Source organism: Giardia intestinalis, chromosome 3, assembly GCF_000002435.2.
Source record: "Giardia intestinalis strain WB C6 chromosome 3, whole genome shotgun sequence".
Lineage (NCBI taxonomy): Eukaryota > Fornicata > Diplomonadida > Hexamitidae > Giardia > Giardia duodenalis.
Genome location: NC_051858.1, coordinates 443,797 through 456,936, shown reverse-complemented (window position 1 = coordinate 456,936; position 13,140 = coordinate 443,797). Strand labels below are relative to the sequence as shown.

Below are 13,140 nucleotides of genomic sequence, written 5' to 3'. Positions count from 1 at the left end.
GGTATATCTTACAGGCAGAGGAAGTTTAACTAATAAATGAATCTGAGCAGCTCCGTGGCCGTGTGCCATGCCGTGCTGTCTTTCCATAATTTTCCGAGGCTCTTGCAATGCTCAAGATACTGCTTTGCTAGGGCTTTGTCATTTTGGGCTAAGTGGCACCGGCCGATGAGACAGAGGCAGAAGCAGTAGTTGTGACGCGGAGACAGCTCTGTGAAGACAGTATACTTGCACCGCTTGCCAGGAAAATCTATCGGGAGCTCGTCTTCATTAACGTAGAGGCGTTGATAGATAGCGAGAGCTTCGTGGGTGTATGTGAGCCCATTCAGATAGTCACCCCCGTCATGGTATGCCCTCCCAATGCACAGTAGTGTATCTGCCTCCAGCAGTGGAATGTCTTCAAAATGTCGCAGAATGCTCTTAAGAGGCACGATCGCCTTGAAGGCCTGTCCCATATTAAGCATGGCCTTGGAAAGCTCACGAACAGACTGCAGTATCAGAACCGAATCCTTCGTCAGATTGGCATAGTCGACTGCGTTCTTTAAACTCGCAAGGCATGACCGCGAGTGGTCAGTCTGACGTTGGTCTAAGAGAAAATAGGTACACCCGATATAAAGGTAAAACTGTGCTTTTCGACGTGGAAGATCTTGAAGAGCCTTCGACACCCGGTCTCCCTTGCATATACGCTCCAAAACCTCTTTACAGAGCTTGATAGAGTCGCAGAGAAGCCCGTTTTGAACCGCATCAAGGACATCTCTCTGCTTTCCGTCTATCCAAGTCTCTAAGGTACGGGCCTCCTGGGCCAAGGTCACCGGGTTGACCTTTGAGCGCTTGCTGGCAAGGGCCTCGGCAGTCACGGTGTTGAGGATGTACCTTGAAAAGGCCTGGGACCGGATGCTGCTAGACCGTGTTTCTGCAGCCAATCCAGCGACTCCTCCAATGTAATCACGCTTGTCGGTAACAGACAGCTCTATTGTTCTATTCCGTGTTTTGGGTGGACGCGATGCAGACGAAGGCTTTTTCGTTACAGATGCGGCCTTAGAGGTAGAAGGTCTGTGGTTGGGCGTATTATGCATGAGGTGAGTGTTTTTGTTAACCTTCTTTGTCACCTGAAGATATGGATCGATGGGGGGTTTTGTGTCTAAAGTCGACCTTGTAGATTCAGACGAACTCCGCTGCTTAATGTGTGCTCCTGCTCGTACGATATGCTCGTCAAACAAACACTGATCGGTATCTGTGTTTGAAATAGAGTCTGAGACACGGGTATCTGTGGGAGGCGCTTCTTCCAATGAAAGGCCCTGAGCATTCTGGAGCATTTGGAGTCGTGCACTCATGGCAACAGCTGCAGCAATCTGTGAATGTAATCCTGACGCCCCTGATGATGACTCAGGTGCCTGACTCGCCACTGGACTACGTGATCGCTTTGGAGAAGCAGCAGGGGAACCATGCGCCATTTCGACCGCTTTAGAGGTGTAGGGGACTAATTTCTTGATGTTAGATCCGGACTTTGTCGCTTCCAAGAGTCTTCGCCGATTGTATGAAAGTGTATCAGGCACTTTTGCTGAGTGAGAGCGCTCAGATGAGGTTGGAATTGATTCCTTCTTTGGCCGTGCTTTGACAGAGTTAGGCCGGCGCGAGTTGTGATCGGAGCTATACCCCTTCTTGGCCAATTGACCCCAGTATTGCTCTCGTTGGTCAATGTATTCAGTACCCATCGCGGCAAGATCCTTGACTAACGGAAACGATTGTAATTCGCGAAGAAAGTCCTTATCTGCTCCTAAATCAAAGAAGGGCAGACGGCTGCTCTTCGGTCGAGTTGTTTTAGGCCTTTGCACTATAATGTTGTCTACGGGTTTGCGTTTTTGCTGTATCCGCAGATCTTTCGAAAGGTTCTCGTCGGTTAATGGAGCCAGAAAATTGCCAAGAGATTGTGAACCCTCGACATCCTCTTCTTCAGGAAGTTCTGGCGGGGTCCATAAGGAAAACCCCTTAGTCGAAGAATGAGAGACGGTGCCCTCAACAATTACCCCAAGCTCCAACAGTTCTAGAATGAGTTCTATATCTTTGTCATCATATAAAATTGCCTTTTTCACTGCATCTTCGCAACGCTTGACGCCCGTCTCGTGGTCTACCAGATCAGGCCGCATTTCAATACAATGATAATAGTCAATGAGTGAAAATTCAAATTCACCCTGATAAAGGAGTGCGTCTGCTCTACTGCGGTATCCTCTGTGATCGTTTGGTTCTGCTGCAATTACATAGAGTGCATCTTCGGTGGCCTTTTGGGTTAAGCCCATTTGGGTGTAACACTGTGCTCTATTAAGATATAAGCTTACATCATCTGGAGTAATCTCTATTGCATGACATATGGCGCGTAACGCCTTATCATATTGCAGCTGCCTAAAGCAAGCATCGAATTCTGCCTTGCAGAGCTTCAGGCGTTGCTTAACAGAAAGATCCATCGGAATTTTGGACTTTTTAAAATCAATCTGTATGTGTCTTACCAGCTGTAGAGATACCAAGGCAACCAGAACATAACTAGAACAAAGTTGTGTATCCGAGAATTCGACTCTGTATTCCACCTCAGTACCAGGTCGAGTCGTTACGCATAAAATGCACAAACACATTCAAAGTTTCACTTTACTTCTTTTGTTGTGCTTGGTATCTCTAGAACTCATAGGGTGCGTCCGCCCATCCAATTTAGGTAGCTCTAAAGTGGAGGTTCTCAATGACCCCAGCCCCTCTTGCGAGAGAGGCACTTGTGGAGCAGAAATCCCCCCTACAGTAAAAGCAGAGACCGTAAGATCAGGACATGCCAGTCTAAGGACTTTCCCAACTAGGAAAATGCGCTTTGCTATCATATCGGGTGGCTCTTTTGTGGATCCAACGAAACAATTCTCCACTTTCCCGCCACTCAAATGCAGCATGGTTATGGAAAACTCAGATGGAAGGACTTTCCTACTTTCTAAGAGATAGCAGTTACCATCTGAGTCCACAGCTGCTGTCCGTGCCTTTCGGGCGTCATAGGTTGTGATGAAGTCACGGATGTGCAAGTACTCTGTTCGTGCATGGGAGTTCATCAAGGAAATTTCGGTAGAATTGAGAGAGGCCTCTCTCCACGGGTAGAGCCATAGATCATGGCCCAAGCAGCCCGCGATGACCTTAAAAGTAAAATCCTTGCAGTTAATGTCCAAAACATATGGCGGAGCAGTGAAAGCTTGCATCAGCGTTGTCATTACTTTACCCTCAACAGGGTCTTTCTGCAATCTAATGTCCATTAAGCACATGAGCCGCGTACCACGGCGCAGTTCTGTAAGTTTATCGTAATAGTACGTGCGCACAAACGAGCCTGTGTGCTTGTTAAACATGGCTTCTAGATGTTTTCTTGTGATTATGAGGACGACATTGAAGTCATCTCCGGGATCAGTGATTGGATGCTGGGCCTCCTTACAATAGAACCTCTCATAAATCTGCTTCCTAATCTCTGAGGCTGCTTTAGCGCACGCGGAAGAGACAAGTAATATAACAGAAACAGCGGGCTTGACATGACTAGGGATTCCTTGGTCTCCAGCTAAAGCCCCTCGGCTGACACGCTTTTCGTTTAAAAAGGGAGATGTCCTGATTGCAATCTTGCGGGAAGTAACGCTCGTTGAGTAGTGCATGTTCAAGAACATACTGCTCTCCCCGCACTTTTGTAACACCAGTTGTGCAGCTCCGACGGCCACCTTCATAGTCGGTAGATCTTCCCAAGGATCAGCATCGAGCGGAGAGGCACGGCCATGCCTTGAGGGTGCCTCTATAAAAGACTTCGCGTCAATAATAGAAGGCATATTTATTAAATTCGTTCCCTTGTGGTGCGTTTGAAGTGGGCCGACGGACAGCGAGAAGGCAAAACATTATTAGAAAGGGACCACCGCTCAAGAAAGCCAGATATCCTGTGTTCTGCATTTTCCTTGATGTATTCGTGGACGTGGTTTGTTAAGTTATTTATGACTGCCATTATCTTCTCATGAGGAATACACGCCTCTGCGCGCAACAGCCGGAAAACTATGCTCAGCAAGGAGGTCATCCAATCATGATTTACCCCTAGCAACAGAGTACGCTGAACTTGTGCCCTATACATTTGATAAACGGCCAGAGGCTCAAACTTCTTTATATAGTCCTTTTTCAGAGTATAAAACTGCTCAATCACCAAGTCATCCTCTGGCAAACCGTCACCGCTGAGGTAACTCAGTCCTGCGAAAGTTATTGCGCGGTAAAGATTCAGCAACTCAAAGTAGTCCCAGCTCATGTGCTGCTTTGTGGGCCTCCTATATTGCCAATGGCTTGTCTTCATGCTGATGGGCGAAAGCGACATGGGGTAAAAGCAAAGGACGAAGCTTTTTAAATTTCCGCGGCTCTCAGAAAAGAGGGGTCAATTCTCCTCCACTGAGATGCTCTTGGTTAATGAAAATACAGATGAGCGAGAAGAATTATTGGGTCTATGTGCTGTTTCATCGGGGCAACTAGGAGCAGTTTTCGAGGACAGAGAAGAGCACCCAATACATTTTCCATCTAACTCAAATGCTGCTAGATCTGCACTGTCGCGTAGTAGAGATAGATCAAAGTTAACTCTATACGTCTCAAAGGGGTCGGATGGATCAACTGGTATTCTGACAACGTCCAAGCCAACGTTATCGAAGTCCTTGAGGAGGTTTATGTAATCAGACACAATAAAAGTTTCTGTTCGAGCCATCTCCACAATTTGGAGCCCTGTCAACAAGGGAATGTCTACAATTGGCAGGTCCTGTAATGACGGGACCTCCTCTAATTCCACATTTGATAGGCGTTGATATGTATTTATGATTTTATCTATATGAGTATTCCATGCCACTGCCAAATCATCTCCGTCGAAGATTTCTTCTGCGCTAACACCCAACAAAAGGTAGAGAGCCACGTCTCCCGCAGTAACTCTGTCAAGATCTGCATCTTCATCATAGATGGTATCGGTCATAGATAGCCCGTCCATTCTGGAGAAATAGCCCATGTTATTCATGCTATCGTCGGGAATGTACGCTGCCTCAAGAGTAGGTTGCGACGATCCATCATCACTAGCTGTCTTACCGTTGATCGCAGGGGCGCTAGAAGCTGACATAGTGCTCTTAAGTGAAGCATCTTCATTAGGTGGCATGCCAAGCGTTCGGCTTAGCTCTTGCTCGGACAGTGACAGAGTAGGGGGAAAATCGGTAATACACGATGTAAAATACGCATCAACAACAGAGCGCACATCCTCATATGTTTTTCTACCAAAGAGCTTGAACACCGTAAGCAGTATCGCGGTGGTTTTCCTGCTCATAAAGAGCTCACGCCGTAGGTCATAGAGCCAGTTTTGCTCACTGTATAAATTGAGCCCTGGCAGAACTACTGGTTTCCCACAGATCAAGCGAGCAGCATTAATCAATGAGCACATGTAGATAGTCAGAGCGCGAAGCCGCTCAAGAGAACGTAGCAGAGCGATGCGTGAACCACGAAGCTCTTTTATATTTTTCTGGACACGAGCTAAGACGATTGCACGCTCCTTATATGCTATTCGATACGCAGAATTGTACTCAGTAAGGTTTTTTGTTCTACGGAAGTATGCTTTACCCAATGCCGGGTTGTTTTTGATCGTAACTTTTGAATACGCAATTTCCGCCTCGCAAAGCCCTAAGTCTGTCTGCATTTCTTCGAGATGGGTCCATTCTGAGAGAGTCAGCTCTGCAGTTGACTTTCTCGTAGAGAGACTTCCATTTATAGAGCCCTTAGGGAGGTGCTTGAAGACTGCAAATGATGTAGTGCCGGATGGTGAGAGTAGTGAGTCATTAGAAAGAACAGACGTGGTGAGGCCGGGTTTTCTTATGGGAGGTGTGTTCCGGATGGTTGAGCTGACAGCAGAGCCACGCGGCGTTCGGGTATTTTGAAGTGATCCAGGGACAGCTTTGGTTAATGACCTGGAAAGGGGAGGGGTTCTAACTGGGTTTAATTGACTGTTTGCTCGTGTACGATTCACATGCTTGGAGATACTGTAAGCGGTGATCTTTTGCAGTTTGTGTGTCGACCCTTGAACAGGAACAAACACAGGACACTTTAGCAGAAGTGAACGCCAAAAGGCGTGGCGTTCTTCCTGCTTTTGTGAATGCTTACGAATAGGAGAAGGAGTAGCCATGTTTTGTCGCAGAGAATGTGAACTCAAGCCTGAAGCAGGAGAGACGGATGTGAGTGAACGCAGCCTTTGGACCTCCTTTAAGCTCCCAAGACAGTCGGCGTATTTATAACCGGATTTTAAAAATCGCGGACCAAATGTTTCCGGATTCATCTATGAGGACTGGAGGCCGATCAAGACCTCAGGCAGTGTTACGATCATCCACACCAAAAACTGACGCAATGAGAACGTCTCGTCGTGATAGTGGACCTACCTCTGGCGGGCGTCTGGTCACTAATACATCTGCCATGTCTGCCCAGACTGGCACTAAGTTCACCTACAAGAGTCCCTACTTGCAAGCAAATCCTTTGCTTATGAGCGCGGATCTCTCAAGAAAACAAATGCACAAGCCGAGAAAAGACGTTTCTTACAAGACTGCGCGCACATACAATCCAGCACCGTTGCGACGTACTGAGACGGCTAAGAATATTCTTACAGATATTATACCACTGTGGGACAGCCTCGATGTATGCATTGAAGAGCGCAATCTTGCTTATGAGCGACTGGATGCAAACAGGGCTGAGATCCCCACCTACATAAATAAGTTAAAAGCTCTTTTAGATCTCAGAGAAGCATACCTGACAAGCATTCAGGAATATGAGAGCGCCTTTGGCAATATTGAAAGCGCTTTGAAAGGAGGAAAGGGGAGCAGGAAGTCCCTTGCAAACGATCTCCTCCTTCTTCGGTCATCTATAATTTCCATAGTTTCTGTCGTCAATGCATCACGAGTAATCTGTGAAAAGCCAGTTTCATTTAATCCTCTCAGAACAGGATTTTCCCAGAAGTCTCCAAACTACATCGTGAGGATGAAGAAAAGAGGTTTCAATCAAGTCGATTTTGCAGTTATGTTTACTGTTTTAAAGTATAGCAAGAGTCAAGCTTTATCTGACCATAAAGCCCTGTTATCTTCCTTCTACGGTATGTGGGATAGCGTCAAAGACGAAGAATTTTCAAACCAAAATGACAACATTCATACCCCAGCTGCATGTGTTATGCTCCCTGGTGTAGACACAGCCTCGCCTATCAATGATTTTGCATCCTTGGCTCTTCTACTGGGGGTTGCTCCTCCAATGACGTTTGCTTTTGAGGGAGATGATTTAGGGGTGCGATGGGTAGAACACTTAGAGCAGGTGCGGGGGCCATCTATGGGCAAGGCTCCTCTTCCTTGTCTGGAGCTGACTCCAGAGGAAGTGTTCACAGCATTTGCAGTCGAGCGAACAACCATTAACCAATTAACCGATCTTATGAGGCAGGCAAACAAAAGTGATTGTGGGATTGTTGCTGTTCCTCCGCTCTCAGCTTCGGATACGTTGGATGTTTATGACAGGATCTTTACGCAGGAGGATGAAGGGTCAAATAAAATAGTCTTGCTACGACGTCTAACGGATGGTGATGATGAAAGTGTTGTTCCTCATAGACAGTCTTCTGCTATTGCTCACATTGAACGCTCTACCGATGATGACCACCGTTCTTCTTTAGATGCATCTGTATCTAACGAAGCTTGTCAATCTGAACAGGCGAATTTTGCATCTAATGAGCATCTTTCAACTCATGTCTCTAGTAGACCGTTAAGTGGTTCATCAGGCGCGCCCACTATTCTACCACCATTAAAGGCGTCGCTGGATATTATACTTCCACAACCTGATGAGCACGAGGTGCAGCTTGAGCCATCGGGGTCAATATCTCCCGCTGTGATTGCATCGCAACCTGAAGTGATAGCCGATCTACCAACTATTGAGATGGATGGCAATGATCTACGCGAAGATGCTCCCATAGTTAATCTTTCTCCTCCAAAGGACGAGGAGTCGCTAGAGATGCAAGCACTAGCTCACTCATCCATATCATCAACTCAGAATTTAAGCACCTATGATGAACAAAGTTATCATGAGGATCCAGATATTATTGAACCAGAAGTGGTTGGTCCTTCATTTGCAGCTAGTAGTGGAGGTTTGGACATACCATCAGAGGACCCATATGCTGAGTTTACTGCGCAGCCCCCAAGCTCCTCGACCAATGCTAAAGATCTAAATATTATTTCTCCTGCTACTGCCCTTATTCCCAAAATAAGTGAGTGTACGTTGCTTCCGCCGTCAACTGCCACGGAAATCGCCTCTCGAGACGATGTAATGAGCGCAACTATTGTAACTATATCTTCACCCAGAAATATTCTTTCGACAGGTGGATCCTTGCTAAGGGAAATTGATCTACTACACAACGAGCATCCTGAGAGTCAAGTTAATATCAACGATGAATACATTCCATGTGTGGTGATCACTTCTAGTCATTTTGATAGGATCACTACTTCACAAGTACGAAGTAGTAGTACTGGGCGATACGCCTGTCTAGACTCTACAGACTATGAGGATTCTAGTACAGCCAAACACTTTCAAGTATATGAAGTTGACGACGAGCACGTCTGTGATAATATCATCCTTTTATCTAGGATTCGCGAAGACATCTTGGACGAACCATGTAGTACTCCTCTAACAGATTTTACTCGACCAGATGGGACCCCGCTATTACAATCTCGAAGTAGAAAGGAACCTGAGTCTGTTGGTTTACAGCAGCTTACTGCTAGTAAGAGTTACTCTTCTCTTCCTGCAAAGAAACAGCCCGAGCAGCAAGAGGCGCCCGTCGAAGAACCTGAAGCGCCCGTTGAGGAGCCCGAGGAGGCACGCCTTGCAGACCCCGCGGAGCCCGTCGAAGAACCTGAAGCGCCCGTTGAGGAGCCCGAGGAGGCACGCCTTGCAGAGCCCGCGGAGCCCGTCGAAGAACCTGAAGCGCCCGTTGAGGAGCCCGAGGAGGCACGCCTTGCAGACCCCGCGGAGCCCGTCGAAGAACCTGAAGCGCCCGTTGAGGAGCCCGAGGAGGCACGCCTTGCAGACCCGCGGAGCCCGTCGAAGAACCTGAAGCGCCCGTTGAGGAGCCCGAGGAGGCACGCCTTGCAGAGCCCGCGGAGCCCGTCGAAGACCTTCTTGTAGTTAACGATATACATGAGGGAGTACTTACTCCAGCTTGTGATAATGAAGATGTACCTGTTAGTGAGCTTGTTCTAACGTATTCCTTATCATCCCTTCCACCTTTACGGAAATTAAAACCTACCGATGCATCGAGAACAAACCAAAAGAAGCCCTTGGCAGAAGACACGGTGTGTGAGGATACTTTGCTAAATACAGATGTTTATGGTAATGGAGATACTTCTTACGATATTTTGATTGAGAACTTTATGCATTCACAAAATAAGGCAGAAGAAAATTCGTTATCTAGGCCCTTAACTCACGAGTCTTCATTTTTAATCAAGCATTCTTCCAATGAAGTGCCTAAACAAAATTCTCAAGATCAGTATTCATCAATTGCCCAGGAAAACGCTGGTGAGCATCCTCAAGTTCTATCCTCTACTACTTTAGGTTCTAAGGAAAGCTCTTCTGTCCAATCAAGAAGCTCTACTGAAAGTACACTAGACGAAGATGTAACTGTAACTCAGATGATTTTGACATTTGCAGCTGATTCTCACGTGGTTGAAAATCCACATCATCGAAACTTTCTTGCTGACCCATCAACTATTAATACTATTAATTTAGAAAGCAAGTCGTTTGATAAACCACTCCAGGACCATACAACAGTACTCAGCAGCTTGATGGACATCTCTGAAACACCAGCAGTATCTTCTACTACTCAGCTCTCCAGACCAAATTCAGCTCAGAGCACTATGGTTCCAGAGGTCACTATGACATTCGCTACTGCCAGAGAGCCGGGTTTACTATCTAGCGATTCCTCGAAAGGTTTCTGTCCTCAGCCCGCCAGTCCAGCTCACGTTATTACCCTGTCGCGATCCACGATTAAACGGGCACATAAACCGTTAGATTTTCCGGATGAGCCTGGTTGCGAAGGTCAGCTAGACGAATTTGAAACGTGCGACTTACTGGCGGAGCAGCCGGAGGAGACCTATGAGGAAACCCATAGCCCATCGGACTCTTTAGTTATGCACTCTTCTAAGAGGTCTAGAACTCCTTCTTGCGAACAACCTCGACCAGAACAGACTCTCAAGGAACTGGCTCCTCACCAACCTGCTCCACATGTGTCTACCTCTGCTAACGAATTAATCAAACAGACACCGCCGATTATTTCTGTTACAAATGAGGTCAAGCAGGTCACCAGTCCTTCGATTCCTCCCACAAAGGAGTATCGAGCAACTGTAATCCGCAAACCAAAGCCCACCGTGTGGTCCAAGGAGCCGTCTATTTCTAGGCGCTCAGCTCCATCCACTCCTTACATAATGACTGACTGTACAGCAGCACATACATTTATTGAAACAGTTCCGTTTGCTGCTAATGCGTCTATTCTGGGAACAGTTCCAGGTGCCAGCACCAATTTGGTATTCCCAGACCTCCCGCCACCTCAATTTTCAAACTATAGTCAGGTACGCGAAAACAATCTTTCTATCTTGGAAGAGATGAGCATGGCTGATGGCCCCATTAGCTCTAAAGCCCTTCCGGCCGTTTCTATCTCCAGATCTCATTCAACTATTCCGCAACACAGTAATGAGTATCTCTTGTCTCGTGCCTTCACTCCCGTAGATGTCATCGGAGAAGACGTTACTGGACTTGTCCACCATATAAGCACAATTCCGACTACCCTTGAAAAATCAATTGTGAAAGCGCTGCCCTCTGTGCGGGTGTCACATGCAAGGGATGCATCTAGCGAACTAGAAGGATTTCCGCGTTCCCTCGCCGAATTTCACGCCTCCTCGCAGGCTTCAAGTTCATTGCAAATTCCTAACGCTACGGCTGAGGTGGCAACCTCTACACTTCCAACACAACGCTCCTCTCTGCTTGCAGAAGAATCTCGTCTGCAACTAGAAGACTTGGAAGCCCCAATACCGGCACAATTTACCGAAGGGCCGCGCCTGTCCAATTATGTGCAGCAAATGCATAGCAGTGCACCTACACTACCATTGCGTTCCGCATCTGTGACAAAGTCTATCATCGAAGAGATGTATGCTGATCAGGACTCGCAGGCCATGGCTACAGCGCCACTGGAAACATCCATTATCGACGAGCTCTATTCCACTAATAATCTATCAATAACTACAAGCCTTGAACAGCCAGCTTTAATACTAAACCATGCCAGCCTTCCTGCTAACATTCAGCCACAACACAAGGACGATCTTATTTCCAACTTCCTTGCAGAGCAATCTATCGTTCAAATAATTCCTGGAAGTATTGATGTTTCTAAACATGAGCGGCAGGATTCGTTCTCGGCTGCATTATATGAAACGACCACAAATATTGATACAATTTTGATTCCTAACAGCCCAGTTGTTGTATCAACTATAGAGCTTCCCCTGCCTACCTTCACTGAGCCAGCTCTTTCTTCTCTAACTACCCTCCCACCCGTTGAGACTATGCCTTCCCGAACTCTCTGTTCTCCCAAACGTATTGCAAACCCTGCGGCATCTTTAGAGAAGACTCCTGCTCCAGATGATGTATCTCATGATACAAGTTCTTATCTGCCTACTGAGGGATCTAAGATGGATCCCTCTGACCCTTATGTTGCTCAAGACTTTTTTGCATGCACTGCCACTACCGTTCAAAGTGCAACAGTTGCACGAGGTTCCATCCCTGTGGTAGAGCTGAACTCGTCCACACAGGCGACAGAACATTCAACGGCATTATCTAGTTCATCAACAGTATTGCCAAGCCAGCAACATCAAACCAGGTCTCCATCAATCTCAATGGAGCCGGCTTCCCTTATTAAGCACTTCTCTAAGGAGCCTAGTAGTTCGTCTAAGCGAAGCCTACAATTGGAAGAGATAGATGTACAGGTTCAGGAGTTAAACATGTCATGGACCAAAAACTCTGAACAGCATAAGACTGCTGTGGCTACTCAGGAGCATCATTCCCCTGCTAAGGTTCAGCACGCCCGATTGCCTCCGCGCGTCAAAAGCTTGGAAAGAGAGAAGCCATCCTCTGAACCTGCCTCTGAAACGTCCTATAGACCTATTAGAACACCCTCCATTGAATCATCGACTACACATGAATCGATTGCTCCACAAATTAATCATCGAATAGCCCTCAATGATCCTTTGCCACAAGATCTTACGATCGGTCCAATATCGTCGTATCACACAGATTATTCGACTCACAGGACGTCTGCTCCAACGGAAGCCGAATCTAAACTGGATATGGGATTGTTCAGCGAAGCACATCAACCTACAAGTGATCACCCCTCGCGATTCCGCGACCCAGAACAGATTAGTGTTCACACAGCCCCTGATGATGTTTTCAGCGCCCGATCTGGTGAACAGTCGGCTATTCATGCCTCTGCAGCCAAAGTGGCTTCCAGGCAAGAGCCGTCGGTTTCCAAAGATCGACCAGCTGGGAGTGCATCCGTTGGATCTAATAGTCGTCAATGGAATGATCAGTTGGCGTCTTCAGTAGTCCGCAGGGACAAGCAGATCTCACTTGATCCCCACTACAATAGCAGCAATGACCCACAAGTACTTCACGTAGGAACTAAAGAATCGTCCCATAAGGACAACAGTAATTCAGGTACAAATCGCATAGCATCGTCTGTGCTCCAAAACATCGCTTGTATTCCTTCTGAAAGCGACACTATAACTGTGTCCATCAATCAACGCAGAACAGGACCGCGCCAAGTTAAGAAGCAGAGTGTCTATCAAAGCGATACCAAGAAAACCTCGTTTTATAATGAGGACGGTGAAATAGAGTGTGCTGAAGCAGCTAATCCGCAGCCGCAAAGCGAAGCAACGGATCTCCCAGTGACTGGCAGAAAACAGCGAAGATAACAACGTAACCCCCCTCTATACTCAGAAGTGAATTTGGGTCTTATCTGCGCATTGTATCAATACTTTAAAATTGATAATATGGAGAATGGCAAACACATTTTAGTAATGAAAGGGT

The 13,140-nt window shown here is 46.8% G+C and overlaps 6 protein-coding genes across 6 annotated transcripts; 2 read left to right on the top strand and 4 right to left on the bottom strand.

The window, feature by feature from the left end:
• Positions 1 to 29: 29 nt before the first annotated feature.
• On the bottom strand, positions 30 to 2,459 carry GL50803_0016287 (Tetratricopeptide repeat-containing protein; the record flags this gene model as incomplete). Its single annotated transcript, XM_001706203.2, has 1 exon — positions 30 to 2,459. One exon carries the CDS (start codon positions 2,457 to 2,459, stop codon positions 30 to 32), a length of 2,430 nt encoding a protein of 809 aa, XP_001706255.2.
• A 165-nt stretch (positions 2,460 to 2,624) lies between these two features.
• Positions 2,625 to 3,827, bottom strand: GL50803_0016288 (uncharacterized protein; the record flags this gene model as incomplete). Its single annotated transcript, XM_038045855.1, has 1 exon — positions 2,625 to 3,827. The coding sequence occupies one exon, from the start codon at positions 3,825 to 3,827 to the stop codon at positions 2,625 to 2,627; it is 1,203 nt and encodes a 400-aa protein (XP_037901790.1).
• A 5-nt stretch (positions 3,828 to 3,832) lies between these two features.
• GL50803_003720 (uncharacterized protein) lies at positions 3,833 to 4,333 on the bottom strand (the record flags this gene model as incomplete). Its single annotated transcript, XM_001706201.2, has 1 exon — positions 3,833 to 4,333. The coding sequence occupies one exon, from the start codon at positions 4,331 to 4,333 to the stop codon at positions 3,833 to 3,835; it is 501 nt and encodes a 166-aa protein (XP_001706253.2).
• A 78-nt stretch (positions 4,334 to 4,411) lies between these two features.
• GL50803_0016289 (uncharacterized protein) lies at positions 4,412 to 6,181 on the bottom strand (the record flags this gene model as incomplete). The annotated part of the gene is made up of 1 exon (XM_038045856.1): positions 4,412 to 6,181. The coding sequence occupies one exon, from the start codon at positions 6,179 to 6,181 to the stop codon at positions 4,412 to 4,414; it is 1,770 nt and encodes a 589-aa protein (XP_037901789.1).
• Positions 6,182 to 6,399: 218 nt separating this feature from the next.
• GL50803_0061044 (Mucin-like protein) lies at positions 6,400 to 9,198 on the top strand (the record flags this gene model as incomplete). Its single annotated transcript, XM_038046255.1, has 1 exon — positions 6,400 to 9,198. The coding sequence occupies one exon, from the start codon at positions 6,400 to 6,402 to the stop codon at positions 9,196 to 9,198; it is 2,799 nt and encodes a 932-aa protein (XP_037901788.1).
• Positions 9,199 to 9,443: 245 nt separating this feature from the next.
• GL50803_0041288 (Mucin-like protein) lies at positions 9,444 to 13,025 on the top strand (the record flags this gene model as incomplete). Its single annotated transcript, XM_001704132.1, has 1 exon — positions 9,444 to 13,025. One exon carries the CDS (start codon positions 9,444 to 9,446, stop codon positions 13,023 to 13,025), a length of 3,582 nt encoding a protein of 1,193 aa, XP_001704184.1.
• Between the last annotated feature and the right edge of the window lie 115 nt (positions 13,026 to 13,140).